Raw genomic sequence first — 19,343 nt, forward strand, 5'->3', positions numbered from 1 at the left:
TGAGCTCCAGATGTTCTGTTGAACTGAGGCTATGAAACACTCTTGGGGCATTTAACCACTTCAGGCAGCAGCACCAAGAGATTTCCCAAAACAGTCTAGAATATATTTTTTTTTCCCTTATCTGCTTATTTAACAGTGCTATAGAATTTCTTCTTGGTGCCAGTGAGATGCTTCTAATATGCTTGTTGTATTGGACTCCCTCAATAGAAATGGACATAGATAAGGTGTTTAGGGTATTCTGAATTGACACAGTTCAGCCACCATTCTTTTTTTATGACTTGGGTTATGAAAGGACTTCCTAATTTATTGGGATCCATGCAATCACTTTCTGCAGCAGACAACTGGTTTTCATTGACGAGGACATGCAGTTGCATCTGTGATTCACAGCACCCATGCTCTTCTCTCCAGTGAGGGTTCCAATGGGAAAGAAACACCTATTTCAGCAAAAGGGATGTAGAATGGAAGTTTATTTTAGAAGCTTTGGGACAGCACTTACACCTACTAACTCATTATCACATGTGCTTTGTCTAATTTTTTCAGTAATTGAAAACATGAATGATGGTCAGGTGATAAAGCCATTTAGCAACGCTGAGCAATTCAAATAAAGTAGAACTGGTAAAGTTTTACTCCTGTTGAGGGCTTAAAAGTAGGACTTGTGGAGGTAAGGAAGGGGCTAGAAGACAAAGTGAAGACCCAAGAAGTGGAAGGCCTAATGTCTCCCATAGGGTGCTCCAGTCTGGGGCTGAACCGAAGAGTCCTGTGTTCATATATCAATGCTGCCATCAGGTCCCACAGAAAAGGAGGAAACAAGAATGAAAGGCAAGACCTAATTCTATCAAAAAGTTCATCTGGCAGACCCTTGGCCATCTAAATCTAAAGGTCTCTGTGAGCGTTCATATGGTTCGTTATATTAGGCTTAAAAGTACTGAAGTGCAAAGTGGGGCCTTCTCAAAGGTGGTCTAGGATTTTAATATTGCAAATCCCAGCTGCAAACTCTGGGGCATACTGTAAGGCAAATGGCTTGTGCAAAGACAGTTCAGACTCCTTGTGCTCAGATACTGTGTTAGAGTCATATTAGAAGGCTGAATAATACATTATGCCCAACTTCTTGACACCTTTGCTCATTTTCCTCTAACGGTTTGTATGAGAGCATCACTATTCTCTCTGAGGGATGCTCAGAGGCCAGTGACATTGAAAACCGCAGACTTCACAGGAGTGACAGAGTTGTCCCAATTTATATATTAGAAACAACATTCTATTGCTGCTCAGCATTGTCAAAAATACCTACTAGTGCCCAGTAAAGAGGTGAGACATGCTTTTTCTGGTTGTGGCTGTGTAACAGTACTTCTTGTTTCAAGCACAGGTCCAGGCAGCTTTTGGTAGCAGCTCTCAGTGCTTCTGAAGCACTGCTCCTCACATCTCCTGGGCTTGGAGAGCAGAGTGCACACACTCAGATAAAAGGCACACATGCACTAGCTATGCTAAGCAATTGCGTAGGTGGGTGTCTTAGCATTTTGGAGGAAATTAAGTTCCCTCTTAGGCCCACAAAGACCTTCCTTGTGCCACCAGAAATACTTTCTTAATTCACTGTATAACCTCCATTTTAGAAAATGTTTTAAATAGAAGCAGCTTTACTAAGGATACATTTGTGGGGCACATGGTGGGGAAAAGGATCACCAAGCAGCTGTGCAAAAGCTTTGGGGAAAATGTTAATTCACATATTTCAAACTCCAGCATCCAGAATTTGCAACACCTTTGGTGTTAAATGGTTTTGGATGCAGGATTTTACTCATAGGTATAGAATGTAAGTCGGGCCATCTCTTTATCTGGCACTATCATTTTTTTGTGCTATATTTGTAAGACTAGAGTTTTATATCACTGTTCTGATACTGATTTTGTATATTTTTGTACATACTCCATTTTATTATCATTATTACTATTATTATTAGTGGTAGTATTAAAGCTGTTTTCTAATCGGTAAGTCTCTCTCTCTTCTTCCCTTTCTCTTTGCGAGGGGAAAAGGGGGGTTAGCAGAGAGCATCTGTTATCGGTCTGGGGGCCACCCTGGCCCCAAACCATGGCAATAAAACTCTATGATAACCTGACTCCTCCTCAGAGTGCATCTTTCCTTAGTAACTCCCAACGTGCATAATCAATGCTTTTACATTTTGCAATATAGGTTGGCACTGCACTTCCCAGGAACTGTAGCATAAACACCCAGTGGTGTGCTTGTTACTCCAAACACACTTGGGAAGCCCTGCTCTCCAGGAGAGGTTATACTTACATGTGGATTTCATCCTGCAGGTGCTACTGTGGTCAGCTAATAAGGTTTTTGAGGAACTGACAGACATTGAGAGGCAGTTCCACAAGGCTTTCTACACAGTGAGAGCATACCTGAACTGTGACCGGTACTCAGTAGGTCTCCTGGACATGACAAAGCAGAAGGTGAGTGTTCACATGTGTTACACATCTTCCTGCATTGCCGCTGTCCACTGAGGGGTAAAGGGTAGAGTTAAGTTTTACTGGGGCAACCAAAGCACAGGCTAGCTTTGAGGCACTATTCCTGCTTTGGCTGGGATTTTTCATTCTGTTGTACAAACGAAGATCCTGGGACAAAGAAAAGAGAGGGAAAGGGAAGAGCTTATCACTGGAATGGGACTGTCGAAGGAGCCAGAGGCTGGGAAGGCAAAGGAAGGGCAAACCTGTCTGACCATGGCAATCTTGGTCAAAGCCTGTAACATAAGCACAGACTCACAAAGGCTGTGGACGTCAGAAGTACAGTGAGATACTTGTGGAAAGCCCCAGCAATAAGGCAGCCACTTTGCTCAGGGTCTCACCCATGTGCACATTATTCAGGCTTTTAGATGAAATTTGGCTTCAAGAAAATGCTCTGACAGAAGCCAAGTTACTTCTGCAGGTCTGATTTGGCCTGATTGCTTGGCAAGCTCTATGTCAGGGTTGCACAGCATCCGTGTGCCTTGCTTCATTCCATGGTCAGCCTGGCAGAGGTTACCACGAGCTTTGATCTGCATTATGCTGCCAGAGCCTTTAGAGCACTCTGTCTTGTGAAGAGGCATACTAAAAGTTCATTTGTGTGCTGAAGACATTTTGTCAGTACTATGATGTAGCCTCAGAAAACAAACAAAAAAATTCTTTCACTTTAGCAAGCCAGCAAGTGGTAGATCAACCCTATGGTCACGCTCTGGAAAATTATGAACATGTAAAATATTGGCATAGCTGTTTGCTCTGTGAGTATAGCCTCATGAGTGAGGCAGCATCCCGTCTGCAGGCAATGTATGACTCTATACAGCCATATAATGCACTTCCTGATAGATACACCACTCTGCTGCCTAGCATTGAACTAGTCTTATTATTTCATGCCTTGTTTACACAGTACCAAAATCAGCATGGTAGAGCAATGGTTACTCTGAGACTCAAGGCAGAACTTAAAATAATTCTTTCATTTTAAAACCAGGAGTTTTTTGACCTGTGGCCAGTCCTGCTGGGAGAAGTTCCACCCTACTCAGGACCTCGCACCCCAGATGGCAGGGTATGTGAGAAACAGATTTCCTTAAACTCTCTCCTGTCTAGCTGGACTGACTCACCACTAATTTTAACATTGTTCTTCCTTTTATTTGTAGGAAATAGTATTTTACAAGGTCATTGATTATATATTACATGGAAAAGAAGACATTAAAGTCATCCCGTAAGTGCCCAGTTTCTGTATAGTAGGTACTGACACAGAGTAACTGAAAACAAGGTTCTCCAGGATTTAAAGACATTCATGAGGAGATACACAAAGAACCAACAGAAGACTGACTTAAAAGCCAGAAAATAAGTCGGTGCTTTGACTCACATTTCTGTGGGACAAAGATTTCCTCCAGGGCATTGAGATCCCAGCTTTCAAGTCAGGCTATGAAAATCACTGCAGCCAGTGATGCTTTACCATGCAGAAGTTAACTGCTTTGGCAGCCTGCAGTTTTGCCGTTCTCCTTGCCAGGATGAGGCATCTCTCCTCTTTAGGGCCTTCCGTGTCTCAGCAAATGAGCCCATCCAGGTCTGACCTTGTGTTCAGGCACCTGCTGTCCCAGCCCTGCCTCTCACCCCTCTGCTACCCTCCTGACCTCCCATGGCCACTCCTGCTCCCCTGCCTCTCTTCCAGCTTCCTTGCTTCTCTCTCATCTTCCAGTCACTGACCTCATTTCAAGCCTACCTGTGGTCTTTCCTCCCCTCTTGACACCACACTGAGACTCTCCCTTTTTGAAAACCACCCTCTCTTCTTGACACTGAACTCTTCAGAGGAGCCTTGGGGCACCTTGGACAAATCTGATTCAACAGGAGCTTCACCCTGTTCTGGTCCCATTGCTTTGTGCTGATTGGTGTAACTGTTCCAAGAAAGGCCCTCATTGCTTAGGTACAGCAGTGTTCAAACGTTCAGGCTGGCAGGTGCTCTTAGCCACGAGCTTTCTTTTGTGTTTCTTCCTGCTGGAGGTCTGAAACGTGGCCCCCACTCTCAGAAACACATTTCTCTTAAGTCTCAAGAAGACTATGATATTTTATGAGTTATTCTGTACTGAACCCCTGAAGGAAAAGTATTTGCTTATGAAAAAAAAAAAAGTTTTGCTTGTACATACGGATCCTTTGAAAGTAACAAGACCGCTTAGTAACCGAAGGTGAAGCACCTAAAGGTGGATTATCCAATCAGCTGAATACATTTCAGCTCCACCATCATTCTTCAGTAAACGTTTATCCTTAATTTCCCTTATGCATTTTTCTTTTGTTCAGAAATCCTACCCCGGATCACTGGGCACTGGTTACTGGACTGCCAACCTATGTGGCTGAAAGTGGATTCGTAAGTACTTAGGCTTCTTTAAGGCTTTCAGAGGCAAAGCCATACTAATGATACTTTCTCATCAGTTCAGTGTTTTGGTATTTCAACTCCACATTGCCCATACTGTAAAACTTTTTCTTTTGTGTGATTCCCTAGATTTGCAACATTATGAATGCTGCTGCAGATGAGATGTTTAACTTTCAGGTACCGTGAAAACTTCCACTCCCATCAAGGAATCTACTTTGTTTGCAGAAATGTAGTTTAGAGTCAATATTAGGCATATAAATATTTCTTTAGCCTGTAGCCTTGATGTAAAATGACTGTGCTGACATATTTAGAAAACATATTAAGTACATGATGTCTTTCTGCTTGCTGTTGTTTCAAGGAAGGTCCTTTAGATGAATCAGGATGGACTATCAAAAATGTTCTGTCCATGCCAATAGTCAACAAAAAGGAAGAAATTGTTGGCGTTGTCACATTTTATAACAGAAAAGATGGGAAACCGTTTGATGAACAAGATGAGACCCTCATGGAGGTATAGTTCCTTACTGCAGCTGGAAGTAGTTCATACGTTTGAAAGAGGTCACTACTGAGGTCATTGTACACCCACAAAAAAACATCTCCCAGTGTTTTGCAGCTAAGTTTGTTTCTCAGTTGCTTACAGAGGTGTTATGGATCAGCTTGAAAGTTTTGAAAACACCTGTGTGGAATACTGGGCTTTTTTCAGCCTTGGAAACCCAGCTGTGTTGGCATCATTTTGTTTCAGCATTCTGGGATTCGACGCCCGGCCACAAGCAGCTACAATGAACTAATGTGACTCTCTGGATGTATTTTCACATACATAACAGCTGGCTCACTGCCTTGACAGATCCCTCAAAAAAATTACTAAAATTAATTAGAAAAAAAATTTTTAAATTAGCTATTGAATTTTACCTCTACCAACAGCAGCGGTAATTATAGACCTTGCTCCTTAGAAAAGCTCCTATGCTAGTTTCAACCCAAGATAAGCATTCAGCTTTTGGCACTTGTTATCAATCAGAATGATTCCTGAAATACAATTTTCTTACTAAACTAAAAGACAGGAAAAGAAAAAAAAACTCAGTTTGAAGTGGCTGCTGAACAGCAAAAAAGTTAAGAGCAAACACAAGATGTCAGTAAAAGGTGCCGAGATCACTTTGCTTTCCCTTGATACAAGGATTCCTGACATGCTGTCACCATTGTGACACCAGCCTTTTCATAGGCATGAAGACACTTCAGACAACCCAGAAATAGCTTTCCATATGCTGAACTGGACAGAGGGTCCTTGAACATCCACAGCGTGGATGCTCTGGAGGGCTGGGTGGATTCAAGAGCTGGGGAGCTGCTCTGCTGAGGAGCAAGTACACACAGCTACTCACAGCTACACTCGTGGCCAAAGTGGATCTCGTGTTTCTCTATAAAAGTATAATACAATATCATTTCTCAGTGTCTTTCAGGAAAAGATATTTTGCTTATTTCACTGTTTTTATTTTTCCCCCTCACCAAGTCCTTGACACAGTTCCTGGGTTGGTCAGTACTCAACACAGACACGTATGATAAGATGAACAAACTGGAGAACCGGAAGGACATCGCTCAGGATATGGTGCTCTACCACGTGAAATGTGACAAGGATGAGATCCAGGAAATTCTGGTAATGCCTCGCAGTGTGAAGCTTGCCTGCAAGTGCACTGGCCTGACTTGTGCCATATGGCACAGACACAGGTTTCCCATCCACAGAAATGCTTCCAGCCACCATGGTGTGGAGGCAGCGTCTGGGGTCCCAGTTCCTGCACACTGTCAGAACAAGTTTTTATTTGACTCTGTGGTGCACCTTCTACCTTGGCGTGCTGCCACACTGTGCCCTGTCTAATTCCCCCAGCAAAGCCAGTCCTGGAGGTGGGCTTGCCCAGGTACTACTCAGGCAGGGCTGTAAGGGTGGAAAAGGAACTGATCTTTTTCCCAAAAAACTCCCTTAGTACAGCAGATGTGGAGTCAGAGGATCTAGCTGGGACACTGGCTCTAGGGACATTCGCAAGCAGAGAGAACACAAACCAAAATCAAGGAGAGGGAGAACTTTTTACCAGGAAGGATGGGTGAAAAGACCAGAAATAGAAGTAAGGTCTGGGAAGAAAATAAATTTTGCATATGAAAAATGCCCTTGATTACCCCAAAACTGCACAGTGCAAAGTCCAGTAGGGTTTGGTCATCAGTTTAACATGTCCTCACTCTTTGCAGCCTACACGAGAAAAACTGGGGAAGGAGCCAAGTGAGTGTGAGGAAGAGGAGCTGGCAAGCATCCTGGTAAGAGCAATGCATTGCTGGAATGGACAGGCCTGGCAAACAAATATTGCCTGGGTGGATGCAGGGAAGAGTTCCCAGTGTTGGCACACTGGTACACATCAACAGGGCACCTGGTGAAGGGTGAGGGTAAGGCATATCCTGCCCTCCTTTGCTCTGTGAGTTTGAGGTTATTATTATCAGATGGCCCTGAATGCCTTACCCAGCCCCCAGGGAGTACCTACTCTCTGCCACTTTATCTCAAGTGGTTCAAAGTCCATCTGGAAACTCATCAGCCACCTTGACTTGTCATGCATTTTGTTCTCCAGAGTTAATGCGATGGGCTGTAAGTCTTCCACTGTAAGACCTCTCAAGTTTGGAGTCTCCAAACCATACCAAATCAAACAGAAATGTACTTAACAGAAAACAAGCTATATTTCTTGCACTTGACAAAAAATGCCCTCACTCTTCCCCCACTATTTGGGTTATCATTAAAAGCTGTGTTTCAGTCTATTTATGTATTATATTCTAAAAGGAAAAGTTCCCAGAAGTATCAGACTAATTCTTAAGCAAAAACTGCTCCAGGTGTTTTGAAGAATGGCATAAGTAGCCTAGCAGGAATCTGTCCCACCTCTCTTGCAGAAAGAAGAACTGCCAGGCCCCACCAAGTTCGAAATCTATGAGTTCAGGTTCTCGGATTTTGACTGCACTGAGCTGGAGCTGGTGAAGTGCGGCATTCAGATGTACTACGAGCTTGGTGTGGTGAAGAAGTTCCAGATCCCACAGGAGGTAGGAGCTGGCAACACCCAGGGACTCCCATCTTGGGTGGCCTGCGGACTTGCCATGTGGCTGACATCTCCGTGTGTGCCCTGCACAGCCCATGGCCAGAGGCCTATGTCCAAGGGGGCTTGCAGGGAAAGGGGGGTGTGTCCTGAGCCCCCTCACCATGCTGAGCACGGGAACCGCCTCTCAAAGGCACTGGTCACTGCACGTGGGTTTGGAGCATGAGGATGGCCTCTTCTGCTCCACACTGTTTGCTACAGTTGTGGATTTGTTATCAGGTCTATACACACGGGAGCTACACCATGCAAAAACCAGGCTGCCCGTGCTGTGCCTAATGCGGCTCACAGCCACAGTGTGACAGCAGAGTTTCCAAGCACAGCGCAGGCACTGTGCATGTTGTGTTTGCTGGAGCATGTACCCCACAGCCTCAGCCAATGTATGCTGAAGGCCTCTGCATTGCCTCCCCCTGCAAACGCGGATGTGCCTTCATCTGGTGCAGCTGGTACCCATTTCCTGACTGCTGGCGACAGGAGTGCTGCGACCCTGTGGGAGCAAGGACCCCATAGGCCCTGATTTGCAAATTCAGGGCTTTTGCACAGTTCAAGCCCCTGTAGGACTTGTGAAACCGGCTTTTCAACAGCTATGCTGCTTCCCGAGGAATTTCTCAGCACATCATGGGAGATTTATTTCCATCTAGTGGGATCTGGTGGTAACTGCAGGAAGAGTTTTCACCCCGGAAAGGCAGGCTGGGAAGTAGGAGGGAAGTGAAAGGCTCTCAATGGGAATGACTTCTGTGCTTCTTAGAGCATGTCAGCGTCAAAAAGTATTGAGAACACCTACTCCGGAACAACTAAGCCCTGATACAGATGTGAAAAGTAGTAACTGTTTTCCACCACTCCAAGCAGCTGAGATTTTAAAAAATTTAATACTCATTGATGATTAATTTGCTCTCTAATAAGCAAACCTATATAGCTACAAAACGTAGTACATGTAGATAAGTAGAATGAAGAGAGCAAAAAACAATTTATTTAATGCCTTTTATTGTAATTGTTTAGGCGATACAAACACCACCTGCCTCTCCATCTATGGAGTCATGTGTCTAGAACAGAGATCAGTACTAGTTAAATCACAAGACATGGAAAAGACAAATCTTACAAGTGATAATGTAGAGAAACACAGAAATTCACTACACGGATAAGCAGTAGGTTGAAATCGCTTTCCCGCGAGGCAGTTTCTTGTTCCCCTCACAGGCATCTCAGTGATTTTGGTTTGTTTTAAGGGGAGGAAAAAAACTTAAGGAATCAGAGAGGTAAATTTGCTATAATTTAGTGTCCTCTTTAGCCCCCCACTAGGCTTTACAATAACAACACCACCAGGGAAGTCTGACAATATTACAGCTTCGGATTCCTTTCTGTGGCCATCCCTGTAGAGCTGGTCTGAAACTCACCCGTAACTTCTGTACGTGGTCTTTATTGCAAGAGCAACAGGCAGCAGCTTCATCACACAAACTGACGTCCTCTTCCTCAATTTGCAGGTTCTGGTCAGGTTTGTGTACTCTGTCAGCAAAGGCTACCGGAAGATAACTTACCATAACTGGCGCCACGGCTTCAATGTCGCACAGACCATGTTCACCCTCCTGATGGTAACGCCACCCCAGTTAATTCTCTGGCAAAGTTTTATTTACAGCAGGCCTTCTGCTGTGCCATGGGTATTTGCAGGGCTTCCCTTCAATCCTGGTATAGGGTTTGCTTGTCACCCCTAGCATAGGTCCTGATAAATGAGGTCTCTATCTGTCTGAGGTGGCAGGCCTTGCATTACACTTAAAAGCCATGGCCAGTACTGCCCAATGAATGGAGTGCTTTAATTCTGATAGGTATGGATGTGTATGGTGCTCAGGAGCCTCCAGACTGAATCCTTCTGCAGGGTAAAGGAGAGAGACTACAGGACTTCCCTTCCTCCAGTAGTTTCTAACAGTAAGAGCCAGGGTTAAAGTCTGGCTGAAGTCAGCTGGCTGGGATGGGAGCAGCTTCACGCTGTCCATTTCCAGGCAGGACAGGCGCAAGTGTGAGTCTCTCACTAGTGTGAGTGTGGCAAGTGCCATTGCTCACAGGGTCTCAGGGCAACAGGAACCCCAACAAGAAAAGCAGGTGTCAGACTGCTGCTGCACACAAGGGATGGACCAGCACCAGGACCCAGTGCAGTCGGTATGGCCCACGCAGCTGGCAGCAGAATTATGCTTACCACCCCTGGACCACTCTTTGGGCAGATCAGCTTGGAAACCCCATTAGCCAGAAAGGCGCAGAGCCCCTTCACAACGTACTTTGTGTCCAGTGACCGGAGGGGTGTTTACGAGGAGCTGGGCATCCCTAGGGTACAAGGCTGCTCTAGCAGCAGGTAGCCAATGTCACAGGTAGGCAGTGAGCACATACACGTGACACACATGCCTACCTGAGCCCTAAATGTTTAATTTCTAGGTGCTTTATTTTAGCCTAAGTGTACCAGTGTGTTGTGTTTAGCTTCACAAGTATTTTGAGTTCTTCTGGACTGCTTCAGTGAGGAGGTCCCCAGCACAGAGCAGTCACAGCTCAGTACCTTTTCATGTAGGAGAGACTAACAGACTACACACAAATTTTCACCCTCCAGACTGGCAAACTGAAGCGTTACTACACAGACCTCGAAGCCCTTGCAATGGTAACTGCTGCTCTGTGCCACGATATTGACCACAGGGGAACCAACAACCTTTACCAAATGAAGTAAGCATTTTTCTACCACTTCAAACCCTGTACTGTGCTGTCCTGCGGAGTGGGGTCAGGCTGTGATCACGACAGACAGTAGAGCTCTGTTTTATACACAGGGGTAACAACCTTCCTTTGCAAATACCCTTGCTTTTCAGCTTGCTACAGCAGCTGGTGTTATGCTTTGGCCAGTGGGGAACCTGAAATTTCGTGGTGCTCTCTGAGGCTTTCTTTACCTGCTAGTAAACTTGCTTTGGTTAAGGCGACACTCTACATTAACGTGACAGGGTGGAACAAGTGCAGCGCAGGCATTCAACAGCCTGAGCATCATAGGAGACTCGGGGTGCTACCAGGAGCATCCTGGACATAAGAAGATGACTTTTTGTTGGAAGGTATCTACGGATAAAGCACAATGAATGACACTGCCCTCACCACCAGCAAAAACAAAGCACTTCTGAGTATGAGAGTGCTCTCCTCAGTAGGTAGTTACTAGCTACAGAAAAACAGCTGCATAATTTCATTGACCAGTCCAGCATCTGTTGCTCACTTGAAGTAGTCTCAGATGACATCTCTTCCGCAATGCTTGCAGACTATACTGCCTTAGTGGGTTTTGTAGCTTTGGAAAAATATAAGTGAAGCTGGCTAGGGTTTTGGATACAAGAGGATCTTGTTTTTCAGGTAGGAAAAGTTCCAAGAATTGCTGGCTTTTCTCTTCCTATTAGTAGGTATCAATATGTAGTTATTCAGGAATTAAACAAAGCTTACTATGCTGAGTAATAACAGTTCAGTCATAAGCAAAGTTTTGGGTGAAATTTGTAGTGGGAGTACTGTTTTATACAGTGTCCAAACAGTTATAAGCAGTGTCACAAAAGTCTTTTACTAGACTGAAGTCATTAGCTATTAAAAATATTACTTTTAAGCCTTTCAAATGAGTTGAACTTGTATGTGCAACAAAATTAAATACAAAATGGAACCTTTCTTTTAATTTTTAAGTAGTGCGCTGACATCTTTAATTTTTTCCTTTACACAAACAGATCTCAGAATCCTTTAGCTAAACTTCATGGATCCTCAATTTTAGAGAGACACCACTTGGAATTTGGAAAATTCTTGCTCTCTGAAGAGGTTAGTAATGAATGGTAATCTAAGGACACCAATAATTTACTTTCAGGGAGGTTTTTTGGCAACAAGAAAGCTGTCAGTTTAGCACAAGGCCTTTCTCTGTTTTGGATGCATGAGGAACTGCAGCTGCTTCGCTCCCCAAGTGCTTTGTGCTCACCCAGGACCAAAATGCACAGGCTTCCTATAAAGGCATGACTTGGTTTCTTCAGAAGATATATCGTTATCTCCACAGGAATACGTTAAATACAGGATTGCCCTCCTGTAGCCCCTCTGGCAAGGCCAAGGCTGACACAGTCTCCCAGCTAACTTTTTATTTCAGGCTGTGAGGCCAGGGGCCAGGGTTGTGCAAGTGCTGTGTTAATAAGCAGCAGGACACTGACCCTGTTCAGTGAACAAAAAGGGTGGAGTAGGCACAACGGGGCTTACAACACTTGCACCTTAGGGTGGAGCTATTGAAGAAAAAAAAAGAGGGGGAGAGTACATGTAAGAAAGGGACACAGCCAGGAACTCACAAAAAAACACAGTGCTTGGATTTTGCAGCTCCCTTTCCTTTGCTTTTCAGTCGCTGAATATATGTCAGAACCTCAACCGCAGGCAGCATGAACACATGATTCACCTGATGGAAATTGCCATTATAGCAACAGACTTGGCACTCTACTTCAAGTAAGTTGGTCCTGTACACCATGTGAGGAGGGCAGAAAGTAGGTGGTGCTTTACAAGAGCAAAATGGGATGCTTTGCTCTGAGGGCCTCCCTGTGCAGCAAGCCTCTTCACAGACACTGCCTCTAGGAGACAGCAGGGCTGGTGGGGAGAACCCCAGTCGTTCAAAAGAATATTGAACTTTTAAGTATTAGATTGCTATGTTTCTTTTTTAAACCTCTATTTCCAACAAGGCAATGCTATATGATTCCTTGAAGGAAAGAGATTTCTGGGGTTTTTATTTTATTTTATTTTTACCTAGCACTAAAAATACTTGTAAATGGCTAATGGCCTGGCCAGGCCTACATTAATTTCTCTGGGAGAACAGCACAACCCAAATAACAACTGATCTGTTGTAGGTGAAGATCCAGTTCATAAGTCTATTTCACACCCAAAGTCTAAAAATACCAAACATCTTGGAGCAGCATGTGCTGACTTCTTGGGACATAAGGCTGGAATTCAACAACATATGACTCCCTAATTAGCAAGGAGCTTTGAAAATGTGCTTTCAAAACACAGTGCTGAGTCCAGAAACTGTTTGTTTTGCACTGAAGAATGATTATGCAAAATACAAACAGTTCACAACAGAGGAATATAAGGGATGGTGAGCTAATCCAGAGGTAAAGTGGCTGTATGGGAGCAGATATCACCTCTTCCTTACTGTGTGGGAACAAGCCAGTCTTTGCCCTCCTGGGTCCACAGCCTGCAAGAGAAGGCTTAGCTGAGATCCAACCTAGGCAAAATGGCAGGGGCAGAACATGCACATAAGTCACTGTGTGGGTCTGGCCTAAGTGCCTTCTCTGATAGCACTGAAGCAGCTCTATTCCCCAGATTTCATATCACTCAAAACATGAGTGTCTTCTGTATAAAACCCACTGCAGAATTTGGTACATATATTTAGGTATATTAATAAGGTTAACAAGGTCAGAATAAATATGTAAAGCCAAGTAGCTTTACAAATACTACAGATAGCTCTAGGTTCCTGTAGTTGGATTAACGTTCAGGGGAAAAGCCTTTTTTGTGCTGCCAATAAAGGTGGAAGCATTTCTCTCTAGGAGTAGCTCCTACTTTCAAGTTTCTGCTCATGCTTCACCACTATACTTATTTTTAAGGCATTTACAGGAGCTTCCCCTACTTGGGAGAAGCAGATAGTGGTGCTTTGTTTGTTGGGGGCTTCCTTGAGGACCTACAGGCCAGGACAGCAACTACTGTAAAACCTTCTGGAATGGTGATCAGTACCAAGATCAGCCATCTGTTTTTAACACATTTTTTTTTCATAGTTTTGGAGCTTTTTCCTTCTTTCTTTCTGTTTTTCCCCTCAAAGAAAGAGAACAATGTTTCAAAAGATCGTTGACGAGTCCAAGACGTACGATAGCATGACTGCCTGGACTGAATACCTGTCTCTGGAGACGACAAAGAAAGAGGTTGTCATGTGAGTAAAAGGCTCTGGGATGGTTAGTGATGCAGCCACCTGGTGAGAGCTCCAGAACATGCCTTGCACTGCACCTAGTGCAAAATCAACACTGATACGTTTGAGCGGGCATGATACAGTCCCACTTACATCTCATCTTCTGGAGAAGCAGGGAAAAAACGGGAGGAAAAGCTTAAAGTAACCCTTCATCCAGACAAGGGACTGATTTTGGAGTGTCCTTCTGGTCACATGCTCCTAATGAGCTGCAGGATCCTTTCCTGCCGTGTGCTCTTACCTGACCACCCTGTAGGCCACAAGCAGGAGCTGGCTGCAATAGCAGATCTACAGGAATTCAATTCATTCGTTGTTCTTCCCAGTGGCAACCGATACGAGTTGCACACTGCTGTTGTTATGACTGGCCAGATGCTTTGCAGGATGCTTTGCACTGGCAATGAAGTGAATCCACAAGCCCACTGCAGTACACATTACTACACCTCCCTGAGGGGGCCAAAGATGTTACTCCAAAGCCAAGAAGTTCAGCCCAGCAATGACTCAAGCAGCAAACATCCTAGTGCCAGAAGCAAGCATAAATCAATTTTAATCAAGAAAGCAATCCTTGATGACTGTCCCAGTCAGAGCCAAGGCTGTTACAGCAACCTGACTTTCTTTACCTATCACTCCAGCAGGGACAGGGGCACACCTGACACAGTATTGGGTCATGAGCATCCCAAGCCCACAAGAGGTAGAGTGTAGGCTGTAGAGAAGAAACTAATTTCTTTCCTGTTTTTAGGGCCATGATGATGACTGCCTGTGATTTGTCAGCAATCACAAAGCCTTGGGAAGTCCAGAGTAAGGTCAGGTGTTTGATATACTGTTAGATTTCTCCAGTTTGTACTTCAAAGCAATGCAATTTCCTAAGCTGCCTAAAAGCTGAATCAAAGTCTCCTACCAAAATGACTTTAGAATAACTGTGGTTTTCACGGATAAACCAATATTCAAGATTGTAGTTGTGAATTCTGTAGAAAATTCATATTTATAAAAAAAAAACAAAATAAAACCCCAAAGTATTTATCTTCTTGGGTTACAGTGAGGTTTTTTGCACACAACATTTGGGTTGTTTTTTTTATAGCAATACCTACTATTTTCTCAGTTGTTTGATTTCCTTTAGGAGTTCCTTCCTGAACTGTACTTGAGAAACTTCTAAGTAAGAAGCATTAAAATTTAAAGAATTTAAAGTAAAATTCCTGTTCAGCATTGAGAAAAGAGAAAATCCTAATAGGCAGCCACAACCATGACCAAGAGGCAGATCCTTGAGAGGGACACAGTAGAAACATTTCCTAATAGATGAGCAGTGGACTAATGAGGTCCGATGCAACAAGGTTGTTGAGCTCCCCCTATATGGGTGCAATCCTATTGCCACTGCTGCCCTTCCCAGCAGAAGGGCCGGGACTGGGGTTGGACATGAAGTGACAGAGGGGGTAGAAGTCAGATTTGCTTCCTGCTGGAGACCTGAAGCACATCAAACCATAAAGCTGAAGTTAGTGCTAACTTTTCTTCTTCTCTACTTGGCAATGCAGGTAGCTCTGCTGGTGGCAGCTGAGTTCTGGGAGCAGGGAGACTTGGAAATAAGCGTCCTTCAGCAACAGCCTATTGTAAGTACCATGCAAGATCCAGACCTTTCAGTTCAGACAGCAAGTCTCAGCAGAGACTTACTACAGGCAATGCTGCACTCGGAGCACTGTGAGTCTTCCCAAAATCACCAGGCTTGCGAAAATGCCTTGGAAAAGTGGGTACTCTACGAGGAAAGACCTTCTGTGACAGATCTTCCTGTCCAGCTATCCTTATAGTTAGATGTGTCTCAGTGGTTATGAACCAGCAAGGAGTAACCATCCCCCTGGAGACTTTGTGCTAGTCCTTTACAAAAAAAAAAAAAAAAAAGAGGGAAACAAAATACCTACATCACAGAGGAAAGCAGGGTTTCCAAAAAGATAAATACTACAAACACAAAATTTGTAGAGGCCAGAAATTATTTCTGGTAAATGGAAATGTGGTAAAGCATTTTTTTCTTAACATATTTTTTTCTGCTATAATAACAAATACTTATATTTGACATTGAAAGAGCCGAGTCTTTGATGCAGCCTCCACCTGTGAGATTTGGGTTTTCTTTAAGTAGACTTTCATACATTCCTCCTACCCACAGAGGCATCACAAATTATACAGTAAGCAACAAGGCCTTATAAGAATATAATTTCATGTTCAGTTATGTTTTAGAGAAATTAAAACCTCTTCAGCACTTTATAACTTTCTCTCAGGTACCAGGTTGAAAGGCACATGGGAAAAAGTCTCTGCCCTCCTCCCCATCCATAGACACTGGAAGAGCTGTCAAAGATTTCTGCTCTGGCAGAGGAGAGGAGCCCACTTCACTCCTCTGCCATGGAGGCAGAGGGCTGTGATAGGCAGGCAGCCTCTACAGACAGCATGGCAGTATTGCCACTCTGACATAAAAAGGCAGTTTTGGGGAGAAAATAGAGGTGTGCTTTTCAGTGACATGTTCTCATAAATGACAGTGAACTTGTGTACTCCCACAGCCCATGATGGACCGGAGGAAAGCTGCCGAGCTTCCAAAGCTTCAAGTGGGTTTCATTGACTTTGTGTGCACGTTTGTCTACAAGGTGAGCAAAGTGCACCCTTGCACACCCTATCCTCCTCAACAGGGGTTCAGAGCCCAGATGAGTGGGTCCTGGTGCAGCAACACCACTCATGGGGAGAGGGGCAGGCAGAGGAGACAGCAGCTGCCCTGCTCCGGGGCATTGCAGCATTGCTTCTCTTTGTGCAGCTGGTATCTTCCCCTGCACGAGCTGCCCAGGAGGCAAGGTTTTGGGGTCTCTCCTGGGGTATGATGCATAAACACTGCCTGTGGGCAACTGGGTTGTGCTGACAGATGTTTTTTGGTCAGGAGTTTTCTCGTTTCCATGAGGAAATTCAGCCTATGCTTGATGGGCTGCTGAACAACAGAAACGAATGGAAGACTCGTGCTGATGAGTATGATGCAAAAATGAAAGCTCTGGAGGAAGAGAAGAAAAAAGAGGAAGAGAAGATGGCTGCAAAGAAAGGTCAGAAACAATACTTAGCTTTTCATTCCTAACTCTCCCTAACTGCAACACTCTCACAGATCTACAGCAAGCTATTTTGACATGGCAAAGAGTCAGGTGCCCACAAGAAGTTTCCCCAGTCTTGCTCCACTGGCCAGGCTGGAGACACCTTGTCTTCAAACCTGAGATGATGGGCTGTCAAAAAGGCCATCTGGTCAAATGTCCAGGAGCTAGGGCCTGAGAAACTAGTGAGATCACATTCAGTAAGAGTACCCACACAGCTGGGAACAGTAGAATTTCCTTTGCAGTTTATGTCTGTCACTGGAAAAGAGCAGGGAGATGTTCCTTTGTGCACAGGAGCTGTGGTCGTTGTGCTGTTTCACAGGTCATGAAACAGAAGGAGCTGAGAAAAGCTAACACATTGCTAGGGAGAATACTTGAGGAATTACAGTTCATCCCATTTCTAGCCCAGGTTAGGTACCACCTAAAAGTAAAGCAGTAGTAGTAGTACCTAGTAGCAATTTTTTCTGGTTGAATCCATTTTTCTTCTTCTGCTGGCCCAGCCTGGAAAGCTCTGAAATCCATCAGCTGCAGTTGGCATTGTGTGACAGCCTGAGGGTTTGTTTGGCTCTCAGGGAGGTGGAAGCAAAAGGCTCTCCTGACCTCTCCCAAGTGTCTGAGCAAACACCCATTGGAACCCGGTGCCTCTGCTCCACAGAGACTGCATCTGAAATCTCCTTTCATTTCAAACTAGACCGAAATCCCAACTGTCCATGAGGTGGACATTCCTCAGATGACACATTTTAGAAATTATTAGAGATATCGAGATTTCTTTTCTTAGTTTAATTTGTAACTACTTACTTAAAATAATAAAAGTGCTTTGTTAAAATGATTTGGAAAATTTCTGAAGAATTATTTCCTAAGTAATTGGTATTTAAATGAGGAAGATTTCTAATAACTTTGAAAAATTCTTTCAAAGCAGCATAACACATAGGATTACTCTGCACAGCTCTAGATATGGGTACTATAGGTATGACCTACATTCATCACTGGATAACTAAAATGTACTAAAAACTCCTGTAATGACTGAGAAGGACATTTACGACTGTACCTCTAATTCTGCTTCTCTTTTTATATGGCAGATGGAATAACCTGTAACGGAGGAACCGCTCCAGCTTCCAAGACCTGCAGCATACTTTAGACTTATTATCGATGCAATATATGCCATCCAAAGTGAGAATGCCCGTGCTTTAAAAAAAAAAAAAAAAACAAAACAAACAAACCACACAAACATTATGGCATACAAATACATTTCCTAATTGCAGTTCTTCTACTTTAATTAGGCTTATGACCAACCAGGAAAGGGCTAGATCTCATTTGCCTTAATTGCATCTCTTCCTGATGGTATGGAGCCACTTCTGTCCTGTTTCTTTCTCCATTTAATGTACCTTATGTCAGATGGCATATGGCAAGTCAGAACAACATTTGGCCCAATGAATCAGGTTGCATGACTATAGAAGAGCTTTTCTCTGCACTGAAACAGTTGTTACCCAAAAGCTGATGTGGCCAGCTGAATTCATATCCTGCTCCATACAATCCCATGGGATGGACAATGCATGCAACTAGAGCCCACAGAGTAGGAAAACTGGGGAAGAGCCCAAATTACTATATCTAAGCCTGTATCTGTCAGGATATCAGAAAGAAATCTGTGGGTAGGGTTTAAGCATAAATACTGACCATAGTAAACCTTCAAACTGCTCTAAAAAGTTAAAATTCCATGTAAAATCAAGAAACATCCACAGACACAGGAGCTCTTCACTCACTTTAAGGATTTGGATAGGCTGCTGCTCTAAAGCCTGGAGCCATTAGGGCAACACCGGGGAGCTGCTACCTTCAGGGGCAGGATCCACACTGCGCCCTGCCCGAGGCCTCGCTCTGTGACACACCGTTGTAAGGAGACAGCGTGATCACCACCCATGACAGTTCCAGCTCCAGCTACCCGAGCAGCCTGGATCGTGGCGACTCCTAAATTTGTTCTGTTTTGACTCATCATTGCTATGTTACTTAATGCAGTCCTTTTCTGGTCATTACCAACCCTCCTTCCTTTCCTCCTCCTGTTCTGAGATGTCTGGTTTTTAGATTCCTCTCCAGACTTTGAAAGACTGATGACTTGTATTCTTTTATTGCCCATAAAAGTTAGTTTCCATGTTTATTTCAGCAAAAATATTAGAACATTCAATTACACTCCTGTAGCACTAGAGACATCCTTCTGTGCTCACCACTCTCTCCCTTTTTTTTTTTTTTTTATGTTTGGAGATCTGTTTTGCTGGGGATTTTCTTCTTTTTCTTCTTCTTCTTCTCCTCCTTCTTCTTCTTCT

At 44.0% G+C, this 19,343-nt stretch overlaps 1 protein-coding gene across 1 annotated transcript in view; it reads left to right on the forward strand.

Moving 5' to 3' along the window:
* PDE6B (phosphodiesterase 6B, cGMP-specific, rod, beta) overlaps positions 1-18,166 on the forward strand; it is a 21,776-nt gene extending 3,610 nt beyond the window's left edge. Inside the window, exons 4-22 of the mRNA XM_008937584.1 lie at positions 2,305-2,445; positions 3,476-3,550; positions 3,642-3,706; positions 4,786-4,852; positions 4,988-5,035; positions 5,217-5,366; positions 6,357-6,500; positions 7,085-7,150; positions 7,769-7,915; positions 9,444-9,551; positions 10,553-10,662; positions 11,679-11,766; positions 12,326-12,426; positions 13,787-13,894; positions 14,664-14,727; positions 15,451-15,525; positions 16,462-16,545; positions 16,830-16,986; positions 18,108-18,166. Coding sequence (XP_008935832.1) covers positions 2,305-2,445; positions 3,476-3,550; positions 3,642-3,706; positions 4,786-4,852; positions 4,988-5,035; positions 5,217-5,366; positions 6,357-6,500; positions 7,085-7,150; positions 7,769-7,915; positions 9,444-9,551; positions 10,553-10,662; positions 11,679-11,766; positions 12,326-12,426; positions 13,787-13,894; positions 14,664-14,727; positions 15,451-15,525; positions 16,462-16,545; positions 16,830-16,986; positions 18,108-18,166 — 1,857 coding nt within the window. The remainder of the gene's footprint in view (positions 1-2,304; positions 2,446-3,475; positions 3,551-3,641; positions 3,707-4,785; positions 4,853-4,987; positions 5,036-5,216; positions 5,367-6,356; positions 6,501-7,084; positions 7,151-7,768; positions 7,916-9,443; positions 9,552-10,552; positions 10,663-11,678; positions 11,767-12,325; positions 12,427-13,786; positions 13,895-14,663; positions 14,728-15,450; positions 15,526-16,461; positions 16,546-16,829; positions 16,987-18,107) is intronic.
* The last annotated feature ends 1,177 nt before the right edge of the window (positions 18,167-19,343 follow it).

Source organism: Merops nubicus, unplaced genomic scaffold, assembly GCF_000691845.1.
Source record: "Merops nubicus isolate BGI_N331 unplaced genomic scaffold, ASM69184v1 scaffold25923, whole genome shotgun sequence".
NCBI classification, from domain to species: Eukaryota; Metazoa; Chordata; class Aves; order Coraciiformes; family Meropidae; genus Merops; species Merops nubicus.